The 26,407-nt window shown below is 40.0% G+C and overlaps 1 protein-coding gene across 1 annotated transcript in view; it reads right to left on the reverse strand.

The window, feature by feature from the left end:
• The window catches only part of COL4A6 (collagen type IV alpha 6 chain), a 438,122-nt gene that overhangs the window by 42,601 nt on the left and 369,114 nt on the right, over positions 1-26,407 (reverse strand). Inside the window, exons 10-13 of the mRNA XM_036271343.1 lie at positions 26,116-26,151; positions 25,955-25,996; positions 24,828-24,920; positions 14,516-14,569 (exon numbers count right to left, since the gene is read on the reverse strand). Of these exons, the coding sequence (XP_036127236.1) occupies positions 14,516-14,569; positions 24,828-24,920; positions 25,955-25,996; positions 26,116-26,151 (225 nt within the window). The remainder of the gene's footprint in view (positions 1-14,515; positions 14,570-24,827; positions 24,921-25,954; positions 25,997-26,115; positions 26,152-26,407) is intronic.

The following is a 26,407-nucleotide window of genomic DNA, read 5'->3' on the forward strand; positions in this document are numbered from 1 at the left end:
GGCTGCCTCCCTGTGTTTGTTTCTATGTACTAGGTAGAGTTACTTTGTCTCCTAGGCTTCCTAGGGTGGCCTATTATAGTAGGTGTCCTGTAGGGTCCAGTGGAACAGCCTCCTTGGTCACTCCACCTGGGCCCTCAAGGTACACTCCTCATATGGACTGTTCACCCTTCTGTTGTAATTGAGTCTTGATTGCTGTTGGCATGTTAATGGGGGGTTTTATTCAGGCTAATGAGCTGCAAGGGCTGGCTGTGCCTACTGATCTCTGACTACTTTGGAGGATCAGCTGTGCAGGGCCCACCACACAGAGCAAGGCTTACTTCAGCAGGGCTCTGGTACCCTCTGAGTCCATTCCTTGAGTGTGTCACTTGTGGAGGTGGTTGGGTGGTGGTGTTTTGACATGGTTTGAAGCTGTCCACTGGGTGTGCTGGCTCTGGGGCAAGGTCAGCCTCTGCCTGTGTTCTACGCAGGGCTACCAGGCATAAGCTACAGAGGGATCTACAGATGGCTGCTTCTTGTGCTGGGCTTAGAGGAGTCCAGGCAAAGCCAAGCTGTGAACTAAGGCTGGATGCTTCTAGTGCCAGGTCTGGGGCCACTTAGCAAGAGGTATGGGGCTCCCTGAGACCAGATGCTGCTTATTTGAGAGAATTTAGGAAAATCTGAAACAGGAGCCAAAACACGGCAATCCTATGGTAAAGCTACTGGAAATAGCTTGGGTGGGCCCGAAAGTTGGGTGGGACAGGGCCTCAGGGAATCACCAGGGTGGGGCAAAAAATATGAGCCAGGTTGCTGGTGTCCCAGACATGGTGTACCTCTGACTGCCCTGTAGGGGAAGAGCTCACCAAAGAAACAAGGGCCTCCACCAGCACATATGTCTGGAAGAAAGCTGCCTCTTCAGCCCTTGTTTCAATGTCAAACAACTGAGTTCTTCCCCATATGTCTCTGATGACTTTCGAGCTGCCTCCCCCACACTGGAGTCTGGAAGGAGTAGGTCCAAGTAAGTTTGTGTGTGGGCCCTTTAAGAGGAACTGTCTGGGACTCTAATAGCCTCAGCCTCCCTGAGCCTCAATTCCTGCTGGTTTTTCCAGCCAGAAGTTATGGGGACTTCTTTTCCTGGCACTGGAACCCTGATCTGGGGAACCTGTTGTGGGATGGGGACCCCTCACTCCTCAGGGAGGATCTTCATAGCTGAGATATCCCCCTGATTTTTATCTGCCACACGTGGGTGTGGAACCAGCCTGTCCATGCCTCCACCCCTCCTGCCAGTCTTAATGTGGCCTCTTCTTTAATTTTGTAGTTGTAGGACTTCCATTCAGCTAAATTTCAGGTAATTCTGAATAATGGTTGTTCTGTAGTTTAGTTATAATTTTGATGTGGTTGTGGGAGGAGGTGAGTACTGCATTTACCTATGCCGCCATCTTGACCGGAAGTCCTCCAGTAAGATTTCTTACATGTAAGCTTGTGAAAGACATTAATGCTGTAGCATATTCATTACTTGTTGTCCTCTTTGGTCTGCAAGTTGACGCTCTAACCACTGAGCACCGGCCAGGGCACCTGTTGTCCTCTTGATGTGACCTAGCTCAACTAGTTGTGAAGGCACTGCTCCAATCCTGTTTATAGTATTTCTTCTTTTATATACTAAGAGCATTCCCATGGATACTGAAAACTAGCTGAATAGTTCTTAGCTTTCTAGGCTCAAGGGTTTTTTTTGTTTGTTTTTTACTGGTTTTTGTTTTTTTATTGGGGGAGAATGTGTCTGTGAAGGGTCTGATTCAAAGCAGGTTTTGGTTTCTATTTGCCTTTCTCTACATCTATAGTTATGAGTCAAATAGCTCAGACTGCATGCTGAATAGGTTTTCTGTTTGAAAGGCCTGTGGCTCAAACTGAATGGAAACTTATATAAAACCTGTTCTGGATCTCAAATTGGAAACCAATGCATACTGCCACCTGGTGGGTCTGTTGGCCTCTAAAGTGAAGCACCTCAAGCAGCTTTCTCTGTTCTGTCCATGGAAGCTATGGCAGCTCATGCTGCCCCAAACTCTTAAAGAGCTAAGATGGGTTATATAGTTTATAAGCAGAAGGTTGCTATCACACTCCCTTCTGTCTCCTCCACGGCACATTACTGCAGGCTGAACACATACAAGGTCCAATGCATACTTGTTGAATTAAATGGAATAATGACCCATATAACAAAACTGTTGCAAAGGGAGAAGAAATATTGAGGAACTGTCTTATTCCCCACCCCACATATCTTTCCACAGTTGTAAAGATAAGGGAGCCTTGTATTCCTTCTTCAGAAGGCAGCAAGAGCCTCTGGACTCTTGTTTCTCAGAGAAAGGTCTGAGAACTTGCACTACAATGTGAACAAAAATAAACACATAAGAAGTTTCAAAAAAAAAAAAAAAGTAATTTGTGAGTGTGAGTTAAAGCCAATACAAAATAGATTATTTGGCAAGATATTGGACTGTAGGCTTAGCTTGTCTCCAGCACAGGGAGGCACCAATAAAGGCCCTGCTGAACAATCTGTTCTAGCAAGATATCCTAGGACCTGGCCCTTTCACAGCCAGTTCTTTTCATGAGTTGTCCTTTATCCATTGCTCTCTTACCCCTTCTCACCATTGGCCAGGAAAGCCTCATTAAAGCACTATCTTGGCTATTTACAGGCCTGCTCTCCAAAAATACTGGTATTTTTGGTTCAAGGATATTAGTGGCTCTGAAAATAATCCAATTTCAGTCACTTGAGCAGAAGTAAGGGAGGATAACATAGTCACTGGGTCTGGGTGGGGAAGATGATGCAAAAAAAAGCAAGCTAAGTTCTACAACTTGTCACAGTGGTGTAAAGTACAGCACAGGGAATATAGTCAATAATATTGTAATAAATATGTATGGTGACAGATATTTTCTAGACTTATGGTGGTGATCACTTCGTAAGGTATACACATGTCTATCCACTTTTGTACATCTGTAACTAATGTAATATTGTATGTCATCTCTAATTTTAAAGTAGATATAACAAAAATTAAAAATGGTTACAGTAAAAAGAAAACAAAGAAAAACACACAGACAAGTTACAAACATTAGGCTGGAACAAAGGGGTGTCAGGCCCCACTGCCTAGAGAGAGACACTTTGGCCATGGTCCTCAGAGATGCTGCCCTGAGAGGGAGACCACCACACAGTCACACTCTGCTCTAGCTTCTCCCCAACCCAAATGGTACCCCATGGCCCCAGTGAAGGCAATGGAGATGGCTAGAACCCCTCCACTGCAGGGGTGGCTGCTCTAACTGGGGAAGGCAGAAGGGAGGCTGAAGCATGAAAAGGGGGAGGGAGGTCATGGGGGCGGAAATGGGGTGGGATTTGTGGTAATATTTTGGAAGCTAAACTGCAGAAATCTGTTCTGCTTGGCATTCGAGTGTAACTTGAGATTTGAAACTTGAGAGGTTAGGAAAGTGGTCTCCTTCTCAACTCTAACCATGTCACACTGCTGCTATTGCCCCTCAGGGCACCAGGGTCCAGAGCCTAGCTTAAGTCTGGCAACCTGGGGGCTCTATCTCCAAAGGACCTACCCAGAGTGCCTGGAAAGCCTGGTGCACAATTGAAGAAGAACCCCGCCTATCCAGTAGCTGCCTCAGATCCACTCAGTAGGTTTCTTCTCTCTCTCCTCATCTCTTCCATTTTGCCTTACCCTGTGTTTGCTGGTCCCTTGGACAGACAACACACAGCTGCATGATTCTGAAATCTCCATGGGAGTACATGTGGCCTAGAAGTGTGAGTATGCTTCTGGGGACAATAGGGTAAGATGTGTGAAGCTGGGACTAAGCCAAAAATCAGGGATATTTGTTCACTGCAAAGGGAGCAGGAGAAAGAATGTGAGGCATAAATCTGTCAGGTTGGCCACTTGTCAGCAATTTCTGCAAAGATTTAGTCTCATATGAAAAGGAAACAAATGGTTAAAGAGAACATTTTGGATACCCTAAAGATTTCCATCCTCAGCACTGCCTTCTGTGGATAATTGAAAGCTTATGTGAGGGGTTTGGATTTGCGAAGTGCGTTTTCTTTAAAAAAAAAAAAAAACCCGAATATCTCAAACATGTTACCACCTGTATTCTCACAAGTTTTCTGTCCTAAGGCACATAAGATACCTATGGATGTTCCCATTAAGCAGGTAGAGATGTTAGAAGTGAAGGAGTTACTTGAATTGTCTATGGTTGCACATCAAATATATGCTGAAGTGGGCTAAGAACTCTGGTTTCTTGATTTGTACCCTCTGAAAATGTGCTATGCTATATAAAGAGAGGTAGTTTTCAGCTTTGATGTATTTACAATCAATTGGAGTATCTATTTTTCAGCCCACATTGTGAAACATTGGAAATACTGAGTTTCAAATGGTATTACGATCTATCACCTTGCATTGTTGTCAGCCAGTCTCTCTTTCTTTTACAGGACAAAAGGGAACAGGGTGAAAATGCAGGAGGGGGGAGTCTCTGAGGTAAACATGGGAAGGGAATGAGAGGGAGGGGAGAGGGAGTGTGAGCCAGTGAAGCCAATAACACCAGAGATCCACCACCATAATGAGAAGAATGAACTGGACTGTAGGGGGCAGTGTGGTATGGGGAAAAGCCCTGAGTTGATAGAATTAAAGAAAGCTGAGTTTCTGCCTTGGTTCTGGTAATAGCTTGTTGTGTGACTCTGGACAAGCCTCTCCATTTGTTCAGGTCATGGTTTTTTCATCAGTACAAAAAGGTAAGCCTAGCTCACATTGCTCCCCTCATAGGCATCACGCGAGGTGACTAGAATCTATGTGAAATGCTCACAAAGGAAGGTGCAAACCTTCCCTAGCCCACGTGCAAAGTACTTTATACCTATGCTGTGCAATAGAAATACAACGTGAGCTACTATGTTATTTTAAATTTTCTAGTAGCTACCTTAAAAAAAGTTAAATAAATAGGTGAGATTAATTTAGTAACATTTAATTTAACCTAATATATGGTAAATATTGTAATTTCAACATTGAAGTAAAAATTGTTAATGAGATATTTTAGATTTTTTTCACACCTAGTTTTTAAAATCTGGTGGGTATTTTACACTCATTTTAGACTAAACACATTTCAAGGGCTCAGTAGCCATATGTAGCTGGTGGTTATCATTTTGAACAGCACAGTTTTAGACTTTGCAAACAAACTTCACATACATTGAGAGTTGGCTCTCAAAACAGTAGATAGGTCCATTGCTATATTATAGATATACAGAGAGATTCAGAGGCTCAGAATTGGAGCTGGGTCTGAAGCCCATGTGTCCTGTCTCCAAGATTAGGGTTCTCTTTCTTCCTGATTCATTAGATATCGAGCTGATTAAAATCAAGGACATTGAACAGATGATTCTGTTCACCTATGTTTCTACAGAATAATAGGGATCATCTTGGAAACAACCTGTGCCACTGGCTCTACTGTCTCTGTTTTCTGGCCACCCAGAGAGACACAGTGTTTTAAAGAACTGTAGAGAAGCACTAGCATCATCCATTCCTACATTACCAGCAAGCAGAGGCAAGCTCGTTCACCTTTGATTCACTTACTTCCCTCTCTACCCCTTCAATCAACCCATGAAAATTTGTCAGCTTCTCCTTCAAAACATATCTTCTAATTTAAGAGACATATGAACCAAGTGCAACATGTAGGCCTTTTCTTGGATTCTAATTCCAGTAAGATAATTTTAAAATATATATTCATGATACATCCACAAATCTGATTTCTGACTTACTAACTGATATTAAGCAATTACTAATAATTAATTACTGATGATGATATTGTCACTGTTTTTAAAAGCCCCCATCTCTTAGAAATTTGTGATGAAATATGTCTGTTATTTGCTTCAAATTGGCTATGAGTTGGCAATTGACACTTGTCAGCAATTGACACTTGTATCATGTGCCATTCTCTCTACTTTGTATATGTTTAAAATTTTCCATAATAAAAAATTTAAACTTTTTACATTTTTTTTTACTTTAAATTTTTTTTTTTTTTAATTTTAGTTTTGTTACAGATGTTTCTCCTTTTTTACCCCATTGACACCCTCTTCCCTGTCCCCGGCTTTGCTGTACAAGTCCATTGGTTATGTATACATGCATATAAGTTCTGTGGTTTATCTCTTCCCACCCCCCACCACCCCCTCTTCTGAGGGTTGTCAGTCTGTACCCTACTTTCGTGTTTCTGGGACTACCCTATTCCTCAGACTGTTATATTCATTATGTTCCATTTATAAGTGAGATTACTTAGTATTTGTTTTTTTTCTGCTTGACTTGTTTCACTTAGGATAATACTTTCCAGGTCCATTCATGTCGTCTCAAAGGATAAGAGATCTTTCTTTCTTACAGCTGCATAGTACTCCATTGTGTATATGTACCACTGCTTTTTGATCCATTCGTCTACTGATGGACATTTGGGCTGTTTCCAGATCTTAGCTATTGTAAATAGTGCTGCTATGAACATGGGGGTACATATATTCTTTCTGATTGGTGTTTCAGGCTTCTTAGGGTATATTCCTAGAAGCGGGAGCACTGGGTCAAATGGAAGTTCGATTTTAAATTTTTGAGGTAACACCATATTGTTTTCCATAGTGGCTGCACCAGTCTGCATTCCCACCAGCAGTGTACTAGAGTCCCCTTTTCTCCACACCCTCACCAACATTTGTTTGATGATTTGTTGATGGTGGCCATTCTGACAGTCATGAGGTGATACCTCATTGTTGTTTAATTTGCATCTCTCTGATGATTAGTGATGTTGAGCATTTCTTCATATGTCTCTTGGCCATTTGTATGTCCTGTTTACATTTTGAATCCATGCACTTCTCTCCATTTTCATTGTTATCACCCTAGCCCAAGCCACTACCACCTCTCACCTGGAGTATTATAATAGACTCTGTTTGCTGCCTCACACTCCCTGCTTTCTCCACTCCCCCATTCTCACCCCCAACAAGAGTGATCTTAAGAATACAAGTTAGAGCCGTCTAATGGATTCATGCTGCATTTAACATAAAAGCCACATTTGACCTATAAAAATATATATGATCTAGCTCCTCTCTGCCTTCTAATGCCTGGTTCTTGGCCTTGTTCACTCTGCTTTCATCCATTCAACTTCTTGTAGTTCCTCAAAAGCTCTGAACTTTTTCAAAAATTAGGGTCTTCATATTTATGGTTCCCTCAATCAAAAACAATCTTCCTGACCTTCACATTTGTTCCCTTATAATATGTACTTCCTCAGAGAGACCTTTCTTGACCATTGTCCAAAGCAGCCTACCCCATTCCCCATCCCCACTCCATCACTTAACTTTTTTTGAAATTAATTAATTTATTTTTGTTACAGATGTTTCTCCTTTCCCCCACTGATTTCCCCCCTCACCCTCCCTCCAGGCCCTCTCCCCAGCTTTGTTGTCCATGTCCATTTTTCATACATACATACATATAAGTCCTGTGGTTTATCACTCCCCCACCACTCCCTCCTCTAGGGATTGTCAGTCTGTACCCCACTTCCACGTCTCTGGGACTACCCCATTCCTCAGACTGTTATGTTCATTATATTCCACAAATAAGTGAGATCATATGATACTAGTCTTTCTCTGTTTGGCTTGTTTCACTTGGGATGATACTTTCCAGGTCCATTCATGTCGTCTCAAAGGATAAGAGATCTTTCTTTCTTACAGCTGCATAGTACTCCATTGTGTATATGTACCACAGCTTTTTTATCCAGTCGTCTACTGGTGGACACTTGGGCTGTTTCCAGATCTTAGCTATTGTAAATAGTGCTGCTACAAACATGGGGGTACATTCTTTTCAATTGGTGTTTTAGGCTTCTTAGGGTATATTCCTAGCAGTGGGATCACTGGGTCAAATGGAAGTTCAATTTTAAATTTTTTGAGGTAACACCATATTGTTTTCCATAGTGGCTGCACCAGTCTGCATTCCCACCAGCAGTGTACTAGAGTCCCCTTTTCTCCACACCCTCACCAACACTTGTTGTTTGATGATTTGTTGATGGCGGCCATTCTGACAGTGATGAAGTGATACCTCATTGTTGTTTAATTTGCATCTCTCTGATGATTAGTGATGTTGAGCATTTCTTCATATGTCCCTTAGCATTTGTATGTCCTGTTTGGAGAGGTGTCTATTTATTTCCCCTGCCCATTTTTTAATTGGGTTCTCTGTCTTCCTTTTGTGGAGTTGTATGAACACTCTCTATATATTGGAAATTAACCCCTTCTCTGATATATCATTGGCAATTATGCTCTCCCATACAGTGGGTAGCCTTTCCATTTTGATGATTGTATCTTTCGCTGGGCAGAAGCTTTTGAGATTGATGTAGTCCCATGTGTTAATTTTCTCCTTTGTTTCTATTGCCTTAGGTGATGTATCAGTGAAAATTCTGCTGCCTATTATGTCTGAAATTTTGTTGCCTACAGTTTCTTCTAGGATTTTTATAGATTCATGAGTCACATATAAGTCTTTTATCCATTTTGAGTTTAGTCTTGTGTAGGGTGTAAGTTGATGGTCTAGCTTCATTTTTTTTTTTTTTTTTGCATGTATCTGTTCTATTTTCCCAACACCATTTATAAAAGAGGCTGTCTTTACTCCACTCTATGCTCTTACCACCTTTGTCAAATATTAATTGAGCATATAATGTTGGGTCCATTTCTGGGTTCTCTGTTGTGTTCCACTGGTCTATGTGTCTGTTCTTGTGCCACTACCAGGCTGCTTTGATTACAGTGGCTTTGTAGTGTACCCTGAAATCTGGTAATGTGATCCCTCCAACTTTGTTCTTCTTTTTCAAGATTGCTATGGCTATTCGAGGTCTTTTTTGCTTTCACCTGAACTTTTGAAGTATTTGTTCTAATTCTGTGAAGTATGTCGTTGGTATTTTTATGGGGATTGCATTTAATCTATAGATTGCTTTGGTTAATATGGACATTTTAATGATGTTAATTCTTCCAATCCATGAATAGAATATGTGCTTCCACTTTTTTATATCATTCTTTATTTCTTTTTTCAATGACCTGCAGTTTTCTGTGGATAGGTCCTTTATTTCTTTGGTTAAGTTTATTCCTAGGTATCTTTTTATTTTATTTTATTTTTGCCGCAATGTTAAATGGGATTGTTTTCTTAGTTTCTCTTTCTGTGAGTTCATCATTGGTGTATGAGAATGCCATCGATTTCTCAACCTTAATTTTGTATCCTGCGACTTTTCCAAATTCACTTATTGAGTCTAGTAAATTTTTGATGGAGTCTATGGGGTTTGTCTACATATAGTATCATGTCATCTGCAAATAATGACAGTTTCACTTCCTTCTTTCCAATTTGGATCCCTATTATTTTTTCTACTGTCTCATTGCTGTGGCTAAGACTTCCAGTACTATGTTCAACAAGAGTGGTGAAAGTGGACATCCTTGCCTTGTTCCTGTTCTTGAGGGAAAAGCTTTTAGTTTTTGCCCATTGAGTATGATGTTGGCTGTAGGTCTTTCATATATGGCATTTATCATGTCGAGATATGATCCTTCTATTCCCACATTGCTGAGCATTTTTATGAGAAATGGATGCTGGCTTTTTCGGCATCTATTGATATGATCATATGGTTTTTATTCTTCATTTTATTTATGCGGTGTATCACGTTTATTGATTTGCGTATATTACACCATCCTTGCATTCCTGGGATGAATCCCACTTGGTCATGCTGAATAATTTTTTTGGTGTATTGCTGGATCCGATTTGCTAGTATTTTGTTCAGGATTTTGGCATCTATGTTCATCAGGGATATTGGCCTGTAGTTTTCTTTTTTTGTAGTGTTTTTTTCTGGTTTTGGAATTAGAATTATGCTGGCTTCATAAAACAAGTTTGGAAATCTTTCTTCTTGAATTTTTTGAAATAGTTTGAGGAGAATGGGTGTTAGTTCTTCTTTGAATGTTCGATAAAACTCCCCCATGAAACCATCCGAGCCTGGGCTTTTGTTTGCTGGGAGAGTCTTGATTACCTCTTCAATGTCCTTAGTTGTTATTAGTTTGTTCAAGTTTTCTACCTCTTCCTGGTCCAGTTTTGGGAGACTGTGTGTTTCTAGAAATTTTTCTATTTTGCTTAGATTGTCGAATTTGTGGCTATATAATTGTTCATAGTACTTGTTAATGATCTTTTGTATTTCTGTAGTGTTAGTTGTTACTTCTTCTCTTTCACTTCTGATTTTGTGTATTTGGGTTCTCTCTTTTCATTTCTTAGTGAGTCTAGCTAAGGATCCATCGATCTTGTTTATCTTTTTGAAAAACCAGCTCATTGTTTCATTGATCATTTGAATTGTTTTTTCTGGACTCTATGTCATTTATTTCTGCTTTGATCTTTATTATTTCCTTCCTTCTACTTGCTCTGGGATTCCTTTTTGTTTTATCTCTAGTTCTTTAAGTTGTAAAGTTAGATAGTCCATTACAGATTTTTCTTGTTTTCTGAAGTAGGCCTGTAGTGCTACGAACTTTCCTCTCAGAACTGCTTTTGCTGCATCCCATAGATTTTGTGTTGTTGTGTGTTCATTTCTATTGGTTTCCAGGAAGTTTTTAATTTTTTCCTCGATCACCATAGTAACCCATTTATTGTTCAATAACATACTATTTAGCCTCCATGTTTTCAAATGTCTTTGCATGTTCTTGTTGCAGTTGATTTCTAGTTTCATGCCATTTTGATCTGAGAAGATGTTTGATATGATTTCAATCTTCTTGAACTTGTAGAGACTTTGTGTCCTAACATGTGGTCTATCTTTGAGAATGTCCCATGTGCACTTGAGAAGAAAGTGAATTCTGTAGTTTTGGTGTGTAATTCTCTGTAGATATCTATTAAATCCATTTGGTCTAGTGCTTCATTTAGAGTCTGTGTTTCCTTGTTAAATTTTGTCTAGATGATCTATTCAGTGATGTCAGCAGGGTTTTGAAGTCCCCTGCTATGATCGTATTGCTGTTGGTTTCTCCTTTGAAGTCATCCAGAAGATTTTTTTCATATATTTTGGTGCTCCTATATTGGGTGCATATATGTTTATCAAGGTTATATATTCCTGTTGGATAGATCCTTTCCATATTATGTAGTGGCCTTCTTTGTCTCTAGTTATGGCCTTCATTTTGAAATCTATTTTATCAGATATGAGTATTGCTACCCCAGCTTTTTTTTCCTTTTCATTTGCTTGGAAGATTTTTTTCCATCCCTTCAGTTTCAACCTATGTGACTCTTTTGTTGTGAGGTGGGTCTCTAGTAAAGAACATATAGATGAGTCATACTTACTTATCCAATCAGCTACTCTGTGTCTTTTTATGGGAGCATTCAATCCATTTACATTTAAGGTGATTATTGATATGGACTTATTTATTGCCATTTTTGTTTAGTGTGGTTCTATTTTTCTTCCCTTTTCTACTGCTAATTACAGCAGTCCTTTTAACATTATTTGCAGTGCTGGTTTAGTACTAATGTATTCCCTTACCTTCTTTTTGTCTGGGAAGCTCTTTATTTGACCTTCTATTTTGAATGATAGCCTTGCTGGGTAGAGTAGTCTTGGATTCAGATCCTTGTTTTTCTTGACCTTGATTACTTTATGCCATTCCGTTCTGGCCTGTAGTGCTTCTGTTGAGAAGTCAGCTGAGAGCTTTATGGGGTTTCCTTTGTAGGTAACCTGTTGCTTGTCTGTTGCTGCTTTTAGGATTCTCTCTGTCTTTAATTTTTGGCACTTTGATTACTATGTGTCTTGGTGTGGGCCTGTTTGGGTTCTTCTTACTTGGGGCTCTCTGTGCTTCTTAAAATTGAATGCCTTCTTCTTTCCCCAAATTAGGGAAGTTTTCTGTCACTATTTCTTCAAATATATTCTCTAACACTTGCTCATTTTCTTCTTCTTCAAGGCCTCCTATGATGCGAATATTATTACGTTTCCAGTTGTCCCACAGTTCTCTTAAGCTGTTTTCTTGTTTTTTTATTTGTTTTTTTTCCTTTTGGTTTTCTGATTGTTTGATTTTTTCTACCCTATCTACTAATTTACTGATCCGGTCCTCAGCTTCCTTTACTCTGCTATTTAGACTTTCCAATGTATTTTTTATTTCTGATATGTCATTTTTCATTTCTTCCTTGTGGTTTTTAATGTGCTACTGGTTAATTTTCAACATTTCTACCTATTTTCTCATTGTTCTTATGTTCTTACACATGCTGTTGCACTTCCTCAAGATCATGGCTCTGAATTCTAGTTCTGTTAACTTGTGTAACTGCACCTCATTTATCTCATCTTCGGTAGAGGTCTCTTGTTCTTTCATTTTGCCTTTGTGTCTGTGTTTCACCATTTTGGCTATCACAGTGCACTTTGGAGCCTGCCAAATTTTCCCTGTGGGTGTTGGTGTTCTGCTGTTTGTGGTTCCCTCTCCTGGGTTTGGATGAAGCAGGGAGGACCCAAGTTAATCACCACTGTCAAGTCTTACTTTCCTGGTTGGATTTGCTAGCCCAGGGAATGGTAGTTATCCTCTAGCTTTTTGCCTGGGGGCTATAAGTTGTGGTCACCTGAAGAACCTTGGTTTCTGAGTTGAATGAAAAACTTCCTCAGGTGCTCAGTGTAAGATGATTTCCTGAGGGTGGGGCAGATGCTGATTGTTAATGGGCCTCAATTAGCATTTCAATGGCCACTGTGTGGGGTTGAATCTCTGAGGGATGGGCCACCGCCTCTGCCCAGTGCCCTGGGAAGGAGTAAGATGACCACAGTCCTGCATTGCTGCAACTCAGCAAAAGCTCTGAGTGCCCTCCAAATCCTGAGTGTCCCCACACAGTTCCAGTCCAGTCTGCCCTTCTTCTGCCAGAGCCCAAAGTGAGTGGCTGCTGCTGTTTTAGCCTATGTCCTGGCTCTGCACTGTGGAAGTGCCTGGGAGTTTAACCCATGCAAGCCGCTCCCAGCTAAGGGCGCCTCTCCCAGCTAAGGGTGTCACTCCCAGCTAAGGACTTTGCTCCAGGCCAAAGCTGCGGCAGCTACCAGCTGAGGGTGCAGCTCCTAGCCAAGGGCGAAGCTCCCAGGTGAGGTTGCAGGTCCCAGCCAAGGCTGCCGCAGCTCCCAGCTCAGGCTGCTGCGGACTGTGGGCTCCCGGCCCCCTCTCGCATCTTCGCAAGGTTACCAGGATTGAGTCAGTGTTCCTGGTTATGTGGTCCCCTAAGTTGCTTTTTGGATGCCTTTTCCTGATGATTTGTCTTTATTTTGGTTGTAATTCTAGTTTGGTCCTGGGAGATGGTCTGTGTAGCTTCCATTCACTTCGCCGCCATTTTCAGTCTCATTTATTTTATTTTTTTTATCTTCTAGAGTCCCTTACTACTACATAAACTTATACTTGATTTATTTGTTTACTTGTTTATTGTCTGTCTCTTCCCTCACTCTTTTATTAGAATGCACTCTCCTCAAGGACGGGGACTTTTAATTATTGAACTGGTATAACTCTTGTAGCCTCAGAGTCTAGCAGAACGCCTAGCATATAGGGCCCCTCAAAAGGTTTTTTGAGTGAAAGAATCTAAGATACAAAGGCAGATAGGAAAGTGAAGATAGGATTGCAAAATTTAACTCCCATTACTGAACAATTTATAAATTCCAGGTATGTGATAAGTTCTTTTCATTAAGTTAAGAAAATTGTCCAATGTCACATAGCTAGAAGCTGGTGACGCCAGAAGTCAAGCCTACATCTGTTTTTTTTTTCCCTCACCTGAGGACATTTTTGCATTTATCTTCAGATAGAGCAGGAGGGAGGGAGAGAGGGAGGGGGGAGGGAGAGAGGGAGAAAGAGAGAGAGAGAGAGAGAGAGAGAGAGAGAGAGAGAATGAGACATTGACATGAGAGAGACACATCAACTGGTTGCCACCCACACAACCCCAACCGGGGACAGGGTCAAACTGCAACCAAGGTACGTTCCCTTAGCGGGAACCAAACCCAGGTCTCTCTGGTCCACAGGCCGATACTCTGATAAGCCAAACTGGCCAGGGCCTACATCTGTTTTTTTTTGTTTGTTTGTTTGTTTGTTTTTTTTTTTGTTGTTTTTTTTAATAATCTCTCTTTATTGATTTTAGAGAGAGACGAAAGGAAAGGGAGAGAGATAAAGACATTGATGAGAGAGAACATCAATTGGCCACCTCCTGCATGCCCCCCCACTGGGGATCGGGCCCACAACCTGGGCAAGTGCCCTGACCAGGAATTGAACTGGCGACCTCTTGGTGCATGAGTTGACACTCAACCAATGATCCACAACAGCTGGGCAAACTTAGGTATGTTTTAACTCTACAGCTTCAGCAAATAAACTCTAAGATATATAGTCTCATGAATAACTATGCTAAGTTCCCATGGATTCAAGAAACAAGAACATTTCAAATGCCTTCTAATAATGAAGATGTTGGAATTCTTTACAATAACTATAGAACAAAGTCTTCCTGTTAGCCTTCTATTGCTATCACTTTTGATCAATAAAATACTGTATACATGTTGATCAAATAAGGAGACTTACCGGGAAACCTGTAGGGCCACTGGTTCCTGGGGCACCTTGAAGTCCTGGTTCACCCTGGAAAAACAAGCACAGCTTAGTGAGTAGCAGCAGGAAGCAGTGAACAGAAAGATGGCTGTCTTGAGCTACTTGGGCTGGGCAATGGGGCATCAATGGGGATATCAGGCCTGGGGCACCAAAGTGTGGTGCAGATTTCCCAGACTTTTCAATAAGTAACTACCAGGATATCATAGTTTAGGGAGCCTTTTGTGGTATGGGAAAAACCAAGGCCCATGACAAGGAAAGAATAATGTTTGAAACAAAGTCTCAAATGTTCAGGCAGGTTGGGAGATGCAAAAGTTGATCATTTATTTTCTTTCTAGTAAAAGAAGCTGTTCAGTGTGATTTCTTGTACCAAAATTACAGACTGCAAAAAAAATAATTGGTTTTAGGATAAGAATAACAATTATAGTTTGGATAGGAACACATAACGCTTTAATCTGTCTTTCCCTGGTGTGCCAATTTACCTATATGTGCCCTGGAAAGGCTCTCTAAAGTTTGGGAATGATCAGGGACACAAGCAATCTTTCATATGCTCACAAACTGTTTCCAATCAATGGATACTTTCTATCAATTTGGAGGAAACCTGGAGCTATTGCTTACACAATGTCAAAATTAAAGAAATGAGAATAAACTCCTTCTCCTGCCTGGATGCCTTGACCACAGGCACAGAATAATAAAATTTAAGGAAACCTCATGAAAGAAGGAAATACAGATTACTGGAATATATCTGCACAGCTTAAAAGCATACAGCCATTCAAATACATCCATATGTACACTCACTCACATCAAAATACAGATTATAAAATATCTTGGTTACTGGCCAGTTTGGCTTAGCAGTTGAACATCGGCCCACTGATGGGAGAGGCCCAGGTGTGGTTCCCACTAATGGCATGAACTTTGGTGCCATCTCTCTCACATCAATGTTTCTCTATCCCTCCTGCTCTGACTAAAGATAAATGCAAAAATGTGCTCCGGTGAGGATAAAGAAAAAGGATAAAATATCTCTGTTAAACAGGTCTATAGCTTCAGCGTTGGTAGTTCAATCAGGTAAGATAGGACATCTGCTGTCACTTGGTAACAGTATAACCTTTTTGCAGGTTCAAGTTCCAAGGGCAAATACCTTTTTTAAAAAAAAAAATATAGATTTTTTTTTTGTTTACTGATTTTAGAGAGAGAGAGTAAGGGAGAGGAAAAGAGACAGAAACATCAATGAGACAGAACATTAATTGTCCACCTCCTACATGCCCCCATGGGGACTTGCCCCACACCTAGGCATGTGCCCTGACCAGAAATTGAACTGGAGACCTCTTTGTGCATGGGTCAATGCTCACTGAGCCACACCAGCCAGGCATGGGCAAATAACTTTTTATAAAAATATACTGTAACTCAGCAATCAGACAGGAAGAAAAAATAAACGGGATCCAAATTAGAAAGGAGGAAGTAAAACTGTCATTATTTACAGATGACATGATACTATACGTAGAAAACCCCAAACACTCCATCAAAAATTTACAAGACTTAATAAATGAATCTGGAAAAGTAGCAGAATAAAAAATTAACATCAAGAAATCGATGGCATTCTTAAACACCAATGATGAACTCACAGAAAGAGAAACTAAGAAAACAATCCCATTTAACATTGCGGCAAAAAAAAACAAACAAACAAAAACCTAGGAATAAACTTAACCAAAGAAATAAAGGACCTATTCACAGAAAACTACAGGTCATTGAAAAAAAAAAAAAACAAATAGAGAAAGATATAAAAAAGTGGAAGCACATACTCTATTCATGGATTGGAAGAATTAACATCATTAAAATGTCCATATTAACCAAAGCAATCTATAGATTAAATGCAATCCCCATAAAAATACCAACGACATACTTCACAGAATTAGAACAAATACTTCAAAAGTTCAGGTGAAAGCAAAAAAGACCTCGAATAGCCATAGCAATCTTGAAAAAGAAGAACAAAGTTGGAGGGATCACATTACCAGATTTCAGGGTACACTACAAAGCCACTGTAATCAAAGCAGCCTGGTAGTGGCACAAGAACAGACACATAGACCAGTGGAACACAACAGAGAACCCAGAAATGGACCCAACATTATATGCTCAATTAATATTTGACAAAGGTGGTAAGAGCATAGAGTGGAGTAAAGACAGCCTCTTTTATAAATGGTGTTGGGAAAATAGAACAGATACATGCAAAAAAAAATGAAGCTAGACCATCAACTTACACCCTACACAAGACTAAACTCAAAATGGATAAAAGACTTATATGTGACTCATGAATCTATAAAAATCCTAGAAGAAACTGTAGGCAACAAAATTTCAGACATAATAGGCAGCAGAATTTTCACTGATACATCACCTAAGGCAATAGAAACAAAGGAGAAAATTAACACATGGGACTACATCAATCTCAAAAGCTTCTGCCCAGCGAAAGATACAATCATCAAAATGGAAAGGCTACCCACTGTATGGGAGAGCATAATTGCCAATGATATATCAGAGAAGGGGTTAATTTCCAATATATAGAGAGTGTTCATACAACTCCACAAAAGGAAGACAGAGAACCCAATTAAAAAATGGGCAGGGGAAATAAATAGACACCTCTCCAAACAGGACATACAAATGCTAAGGGACATATGAAGAAATGCTCAACATCACTAATCATCAGAGAGATGCAAATTAAACAACAATGAGGTATCACTTCATCACTGTCAGAATGGCCGCCATCAACAAATCATCAAACAACAAGTGTTGTTGAGGGTGTGGAGAAAAAGGGGACTCTAGTACACTGCTGGTGGGAATGCAGACTGGTGCAGCCACTATGGAAAACAATATGGTGTTACCTCAAAAAATTTAAAATTGAACTTCCATTTGACCCAGTGATCCCACTGCTAGGAATATACCCTAAGAAGCCTGAAACACCAATCAGAAAGAATATATGTACCCCCATGTTCATAGCAGCACAATTTACAATAGCTAAGATCTGGAAACAGCCCAAGTGTCCATCAGTAGATGAATGGATAAAAAAGCTGTGGTACATATACACAGTGGAGTACTATGCAGCTGTAAGAAAGAAAGATCTCTTATCCTTTGAGACGACATGGAGGGACCTGGAAAGTATTATCCTAAGCGAAACAAGCCAAACAGAGAAAGACAACTATCATATGATCTCACTTATTTGTGGAATATTATGAACATAACAGTCTGAGAGATGGGATAGTCCCAGAGACGTGGAAGTGGGGTACAGACTGACAATCCCTAGAGGAGGGAGTGGTGAGGGAGTGATAAACCACAGGACTTATATGCATGTATGTATGAAAAATGAACATGAACAACAAAGCTGGGGAGAGGGCCTGGAGGGAGGGTGAGGGGGGAAATCAGTGGGGGGAAAAGGAGAAACATCTGTAACTAAAATTAATTAATAAAATAAATGAATAAATAAATAATATTAGAATTAAAAATATATATATATGCCCTGGCTAGTTTGGCTCAGTGGTTAGAGCATCGGCCTGCGGTCCGGAGAGACCCGGGTTCAGTTCCTGCTAAGTGCACATATCTTTGTTGCAGTTTGTCCCCGGCTCTGGTTGGTGGTGCGGGTGGCAGCCACTCGATGTGTCCCTTCCTGTCGTTGTTTCTCTCTCTCTCTCTCTCTCTCTCTTCCTCTCTCTCCCTCCCACTCTATCTGTACAATATATATATATATATATATATACTGTAACTCAAAAAGCAGCAATTTATATCCTATATGTTCTGTCACAGTGCTTTAGGAAAAGCATAAGTATTGAGAAAGTTGTGAGTTAGGAGGAAAAAACCCTGACTATTTAATATTTGCTTTAAGTTATTTAGCATCTTGACAACTGGATCTACAAAAGTGAAACAGAGAAAATAATCACTTAAATGAATACTCAGCAACCCAATCACAAAAGAGATTCCAAAATGGCGGTGGAGTGAATGGAAGCTACACAGACCGTCTCCCAGGACCAAACTGGAAATACAACTAAAACACAGACAAATCGACAGGAAAAAGCAACAGAAAAACAGCTTGCGAGGATCATATAACCAGGGACACTGACTCAATCCTGGAAGGATTACAAAGGCGTGAGACGGGGGCTGGGTGCCAATAGACAGGAGCCGCCTTAGCTGTGAGCAGTGCCCTTGGGTTAAACTCCCAAGTGGCTCCACAGAGCAGAGTTGGGACAGACGCCTAAATAGCCACAGCCACTCACCTTGGGCTCTGGCAGAGGGAGGGCGAACTGGACTGAAACTGTGTGAGGACACTTGGGATTTGGAGGGGGCTCAGAGCTTTTGCTGAGTTGCATCAATGCAAGACGGTGGCAATCTTACTCCATCCCAGGGCTCTGGAGAGAGGCAGCAGCCCCTCCTTGGAGATTCAACCTCACCCAGGTGGGCCATTGAAATGCAAATTGAGGCTCACTAACAAGGAGCATCTGCCCCACCCTCGAAAAATCCCCTTACACTGAGCACCTGAAAGAGTTTTTCATTCAATTGTAAAACTAAGACTCTTCAAGTAACCATTACTGAGAGCCTCCAGGCAAAAAGCTAGAGCATAACTGTACCATTACTGGGCTAGCAACTCTAACCAGGAAAGAGGACTTGACAGTGGTGTTTAATGTGGGTCCTCCCTCGCTCATCCAAACCCAAGGTGAGGGAGCCACAAACAGCAGAATACCAACACTCAGAGAAAATTTGGCAGGCTCCAAATCCCACTGTGGTAGCCAAAATGGTAAAACACAGAAACAAATCCAAATAAAAGAACAAGAGACCTCTACTGAAGATGAGATAAATGTGGAGCAGTTAAGCAAGTTAACAGAGCTAGAATTCAGAGCCATGATCTTCAGGAAGCTCGACAGTATGAGTAAGGACATAGAGATGTTGAAAATCAACAATAGGAAATTAAAAACCACCAAGAAGAAATCAAGAATGACATATCGGAAAAAAAGAACACATTGGAAGGTCTAAACAGCAGAGTAGAGGAAGCTGAGGACCAGATCAGTGAATTAGAAGACAGGGTAGAAAAAATCAACCAATCAGAAAACCAAAAGGAAAAAACAATTAAGAAATAGGAAGACAGCTTAAAAGAACTGTGGGACAATTGGAAATGTAATAATATTCACATCATAGGAGTCCCCGCAGAAGAAGAAAATGAGCAAGGGTTAGAGAATATATTTGAAGAAATAGTGACAGAAAACTTCCCTAATTTGGTGAAGGAAGAAGGCATCCAAGTTCAAGAAGCACGGAGACCCCCAAGTGAGAAGAACCCAAACAGGCCCACACCAAGACACATAGTAATTAAAACGCCAAAAATTCAAGACAAAGAGAGAATCCTAATAGCAGCAACAGAGAAGCAACCGGTTACCTACAAAGGAACCCCCATAAGGCTCTCAGCTGACTTCTCAAAAGAAATACTACAGGCCAGAAGGGAATGGCATGAAGTAATCAAGGTCATGAAAAATAAGGATGTGAATCCAAGACTACTCTACCCAGCAAGGCTGTCATTCAAATTAGAAGGTCAAATAAAGAGCATCCCAGACAAAAAGAGGCTAAGGGAATACATTAATACTAAACCAGCACTGCAAATAATGTTAAAAGGACTGCTGTAATTAGTAGAACAAATAGGGAGAAAAATGGAACCACACTAAACAAAAATGGCAATAAATAAGTCCATACCAATAATCACCTTAAATGTAAATGGATTGAATGCTCTGACAAAAAGACACAGAGTAACTGATTGGATAAGAAAGCATGACTCATCTATATGTTCTTTAGAAGAGACCCACCTCACAACAAAAGACTCACATAGGTTGAAAGTGAAGGAATGGAAAAACAATCTTCCAAGCAAACAGAAAGGAAAAAAAAGCTGGGGTAGCAATACTCATATTTGATAAAATAGATTTCATTTTTTTTCCATCCTCACCCGAGGACATTTTCCATATTTTGTTCAGATAGAGTGGGAGGGAGAGAGAGAGAGAGAGAGAAACATCGACGTGAAAGGGACACATCAAGTGGTTGTCACCCACACGACCCATCCTGGGCCGGGGACAAACTGCAACTGAGGTACGTGCCCTTAGTGGGAACTGGACCTGGGTCTCTCTGGACCACAGGCCGCCGCTCTAACCGCTGAGCCAAACCGGCCAGGGCGATAAAATAGATTTCAAAATGGAGGCAATACCTAGAGAGAAAGAAGGCCACTACGTAATATTGAAAGGATCTATCTAACAGGAAGATATAACCTAGATAAACATATATGCACCCAATATAGGAGCAGCAAACTATATGAAAAAATCTTCTGGAGGACTTCAACGGAGGAATTGACAGCAATACAATCATAGCAGGGGACTTTAACACCCCACTGACTTCACTGTACAGATCCTCTAGACAAAATTATTAGCAAGGAAACAGAGACTCTAAATGAAGCACTAGACCAAATGGATTTAATAGATATATACAGAGAATTCCACCTTAAAACTAGAGAATTCACTTTCTTCTCAAGTGCACATGGGACATTCTCAAAGATAGACCACATGATAGGACACAACCTACTTCTCTACAAGTTCAAGAAGATTGAAATATTATCAACCATCTTCTCAGATCACAAAGGCATGCAACTAGAAATCAATTGCAAGAAAAATATGCAAAGACATTTGAACACATGGAGGCTAAATAGCATGTTATTAAGCAACAAATGGGTTAGCGAGAATACCAAGGAAGAAATTAAAAACTTCCTGAAAACCAATAAAAATGAACACACAGCAAATATATGGGATGCAGTGAAAACAGTTCTGAGAGAAGTTCATAGTATCACAAGCCTACCTCAAGAAACACAAAAAATTTATAATGGACTGTCTAACCTCAAAACTTTAAGAACCAGAAAGGAAACAGAAAGAAAACCCCAGACCAAGTAGAAGGAAGGAAATAGTAAAGATCAGAGCAGAAATAAATGACAGAGACCAATAAGAACAATTCAAAGTATCAATGAAACATTGAGCTGGTTTTTCAAAAAGATAAACAAGATTGATGGACACTTAGCTAGACTCACCAAGAAACAAAGAGAGAGAACCCAAATACACAAAATCAGAAATGAAAGAGGAGAGGTAACAACTGACACCACAGAAATACAAAAGATCGTTAACAACTACTATGAACAATTATATGGCAACAAATTTGACAATCTAAGCAAAATGGACAAATTTCTAGAAACACACTGTCTACCAAAACTGGACCAGGAAGAGATAGAAAAATTGAACAAACTAATAACAACTAAGGAAACTGAAGAGGTAATCAAGACTCTCCCAGCAAACAAAAGCCCAGTCCCGGACGGCTTCACAGGGGAGTTTTACCGAACATTCAAAGAAGAACTAACACCCATTCTCCTCAAACTATTTCAAAAAATTCAAAAAGAAGAAAGACTTCCAAACTTATTTAATGAGGCTAGCATAATTGTAATTCCAAAACCAGAGAAAGACACTACAAAGAAAGAAAAATACAGGCCAATATCCCTGGTGAACATAGATTCGAAAATCCTGAACAAAATACTAACAAATCGGATTTAGCTATACATCTAAGAAATTATTCAGCATGACCAAGTGGGATTCATCCCAGGGATGCAAGGCTGGTATAATATTTGCAAATCAATAAATATGATACACCACAGAAACAAAATAAAGAATAAAAACCACATGATCATATCAATATGTGCTGAAAAAGCATTCGACAAAATCCAGCATCCATTTCTGATAAAAACGCTCAGCAATGTGGGAATAGAGGGCTCATATCTCGACATAATAAAGGCCATATATGAAAGACCTACAGCCAACATCATACTTAATGGGCAAAACCTAAAAGCATTTCCCTTAAGAAGAGGAACAAGATAGGGATGCCCACTTTCATCACCCTTATTTAACATAGTAATGGAAGTCTTAGCCACAGCAATTGGACAGTAGAAAAAATAAAAGGGATCCAAATTGGGAAGGAGGAAGTGAGACTGTCATTATTTGCAGATGACACGATATTATACATATAAAACTCAAAAGACTCCATCACAAATCTACTAGACTTAATAAGTAAATTTGGCAAAGTAGCAGGATACAAAATTAATGTCAAGAAATCAATGGCATTCTTATATGAACTAACAGAATGATGAACTAACAGAAAGAGAAACTGAAAAGACAATCCCATTTACCAATGTGGCAAAAAAATTAAGATGCCTAGGAATAAACTTAACCAAAGAAGTAAAGGACTTATTTGCAGAAAACTACAGGACATTGAAAAAGAAATAGAGGAAGGTATAAAAAAGTGGAAGCACATACTATGTTCATGGATTGGAAGAATTAACATCATTAAAATGTCCGTATTACCCAAAGCAATCTATAAATTCAATGCAATCCCCATCAAAATACCAATGACATATTTTATAGAACTAGAGCAAATATTCAAAAGTTCATGTGCAACCAAAAAAAGATCCTGAATAGCCCCAGCAATCTTGAAAAAGAAGGGCATAGTAGGTGGAATCACAATACCAGATATCAGGTTATACTACAAAGCGACTTTAATCAAAACAGCCTGGTACTGGCAAAAGAACAGGCAGACAGACCAGTGGAACAGAATAGAGAACCCAGAAATGGACCCAAGACACTATGGGTCAATTAATATTTGACAAAGTGGGCAAGAGTATACAGTGGAATAAAGACAGCCTCTTTAATAAATGGTGTTGGAAAAATAGGACAGCTACAGGCAAAAAAATTAAACTAGATTGTCAACTTACACCATAACCAAAAATAAACTCAAAATGGATAAAAGACTTATATATGACCCATGAATCCATAACCATTCTATAAGAAAATGTAGGCAACAAAATTTCAGACATCATAAGCAGCAGAATTTTCACTGATGTATCACCTAAGGCAAAAGAAACAGGAAAAAATGAATACATGGTACTACATCAAACTCAAAAGCTTTTGTACAGCAACAGATACAATCATCAAAATGGAAAGGCAACCCACTGTATGGGAGAGCATCATTGCCAAGGATACATCAGATAAGGGGTTAATTTCCAAAATATATCGAATAGTCATACAACTCACAAAAGGAAGACAAGGAACCCAATTGAAAAATGGGCAGAGGAGCTGAATAGACTCCTCTCCAAACAGGACATACAAATGGCCAAGAGGCATATGAAAAAATGCTCAACATCACTAATCATCAGAGAGATGCAAATTAAAACAACAATGAGGTATCACCTCACACCTGTCAGAATGGCCGCCATCAACAAATCATCAAACAACAAGTGTTGGCGAGGGTGTGGAGAAAAGGGGACTCTAGCACACTGCTGATGGGAATGCAGACTGGTGCAGCCACTATGGAAAACAATATGGTGTTACCTCAAAAAATTAAAAATTGAACTTCCATTTGACCCAGTGATCCCACTGCTAGGAATATACCCTAAGAAGCCTGAAACACCAATCAGAAAGAATATATGTACCCCCATGTTCATAGCAGCACTATTTACAATAGCTAAGATCTGGCAACAGCCCAAGTGTCCACCAGTAGACGAATGGATAAAAAAGCTGTGGTACATATACACAATGGAGTACTATGCAGCTGTAAGAAAGAAAGATCTCTTATCCTTTGAGACGACATGGAGGGACCTGGAAAGTATTATCCTAAGTGAAACAAGCCAAGGAGAAAAAGACAAATACTACATGATCTCACTTATTTCTGGAATATAATGAACGTAACTGTCTGAGGAATAGGGTAGACTGGGAAACATGGAAGTAGGGTACAGACTGACAACCCTCAGAAGATGGGGTGGTGGGGGGAGGGAAGAGATAAACCACAGAACTTATATGCATGTATACATAACCAATGGACATGGACAACAAAGCCGGGGATGAGATGGGTGGGATGGGGAGGAGGGTGTCAATGGGATAAAAAAGGAGAAACATCTGTAACAAAAATAAAATAAAATAAAAAATAAAAAATCAATAAAAACTTATTTTTTAAAAAATGATGAAAAAAAAAAAAAAAGAAACCCAATCACACTCATATGCACATACTGAAAAAACCCCACCTTTTAGATAGTCTTTCATGAGGGACAAGACAAACAAGGCTTTGCCTTCGCTTCTATCCCAAAATCCATTGTCCAGAACCACTATCCTTCCTGAATAATCTGGTTATTTGATGTGAACTTTGATATTAACAGGAAAAAGTTTATTAACTTTTCCTGTTCTTAAATGTTCACTACCTTAGATCCTTTCTTCCCTTTAGGAAATCCCATAAATTCCAGTTCTCCGATAGATGGTGGGGGTCCTGCAGGGCCAGGGAGGCCAACATCCCCCTGTAAGATAAGTGGGAACATTAAGCAAAGCAGAAACCACACATACCATTTCTCCAGATTTTGGGTTTGTTATCTGGATGTAACTCACAAATAAACTGTCCATTACTTTGGACCCTTGTATCAATGAGATAACAAAACTATTACTGTCAAGGGGTGAGAAGAAATATATGCCTGTCCAAGTGCATTTTGTACCAGCACTGCAGAGGAAGGAAGGAAGATGAATAAAAGGAAACTGCAGGCTCATGGTTGCCATGGTCATGCATTGAAGGGTATTTAGAAAAGAGCAAAAAAGGGGTTTGAGCAAGGTGAATGGCCACTACTTGGCAACCATGATCAGACTCTAGTTGTTCTAATATTTGCCAAGAGTACAAGCAAAGGCAGTGAAGCCCATGTTAGAACATTAGAGGCTGAATTTTTCATTGGAGGCAGTACAGTCTACCAGAGGCAGCCATGAAGTGGGAGAACAAGCTTGCAGTCTCCCTTGAGCCTCCCAAATTACTATATAGCTTGTACAGAAGTAAATAGGAGAAAGAGGAAGGAAAGATAAAAGAGAATGGTGAAAGCACAGTAAAGGAGGCAAGAGAGAGGAGATGGAGAGACAGAGGAGGAGAAAGAGGAGCAAGGGGAGGAGGAGGGAAGAAGAAGACAAGAAAAAAGAAGAAGAAAAGGAAGAATTAAGATAAGAGGATAACCAGAGAAAAGGAAAGAGAAGGTGACACAGTATACAAATACCCAGGTAGAAATACAAAGTAATATATTTCAAGAAAGTATATTTGTTAGAATTCATAATTCACAGGTAGAAAGCAGGAAGACTACACAGTATGTTAAAGAAGAAAGACCACAATAGCCTATGTGTGGCATGTATGCATTCATTCTTCAAGGGACCACTACCAGAAGATCCATGTGGGGTGGGAAATGCTCATTTCCCAAGGCAAAGATTCAAATCCCCTTGCACAAGCAAGTACATGGGTGTAGCCAGAGACATTTCTTGGAGCTTATGGAATACAGGTTGTATTTTGCAAAAATGTATTTACCTTGTCTCCTTTCTCTCCTTGGAAACCTAACCCCATATTCCCCTGGGGTACAAGGTGCAGGGAGGAAAAACAAAAATGCATTTAATTATACCAGAATATCTCTGGGGAAACAAGAGTTCTTAGTGGTAGGAGGCCAAATGTCCAACACAAAGTATACTTACGTCAAGACCAAGAAGACCAGGGGGACCTGGAGGACCCTATATTAAAAATGAAGGGAAAAAGTTAGAACTTGTTAGTTTCAGGCAAAAAGAACACGGGCATGTTGAGAGTCACTGAGGATAAGTCCTTTACCATTTTGGTATAGCCTAGCATTGGTGAAGCAAATTCTACCTCCCTCCCACTAGGTTCCTTTTTTATATCCTTTGAAATCTCCCAAATTGACCCAATAACCATATTCATGTCAAAATAGTGAAGGTTTCATGTGTCATTTCTCCCAATAGGCCAATGGTGACA

The sequence above is a fragment of the Molossus molossus genome, unplaced genomic scaffold (genome assembly GCF_014108415.1).
Source record: "Molossus molossus isolate mMolMol1 unplaced genomic scaffold, mMolMol1.p scaffold_m16_p_2, whole genome shotgun sequence".
NCBI lineage: Eukaryota > Metazoa > Chordata > Mammalia > Chiroptera > Molossidae > Molossus > Molossus molossus.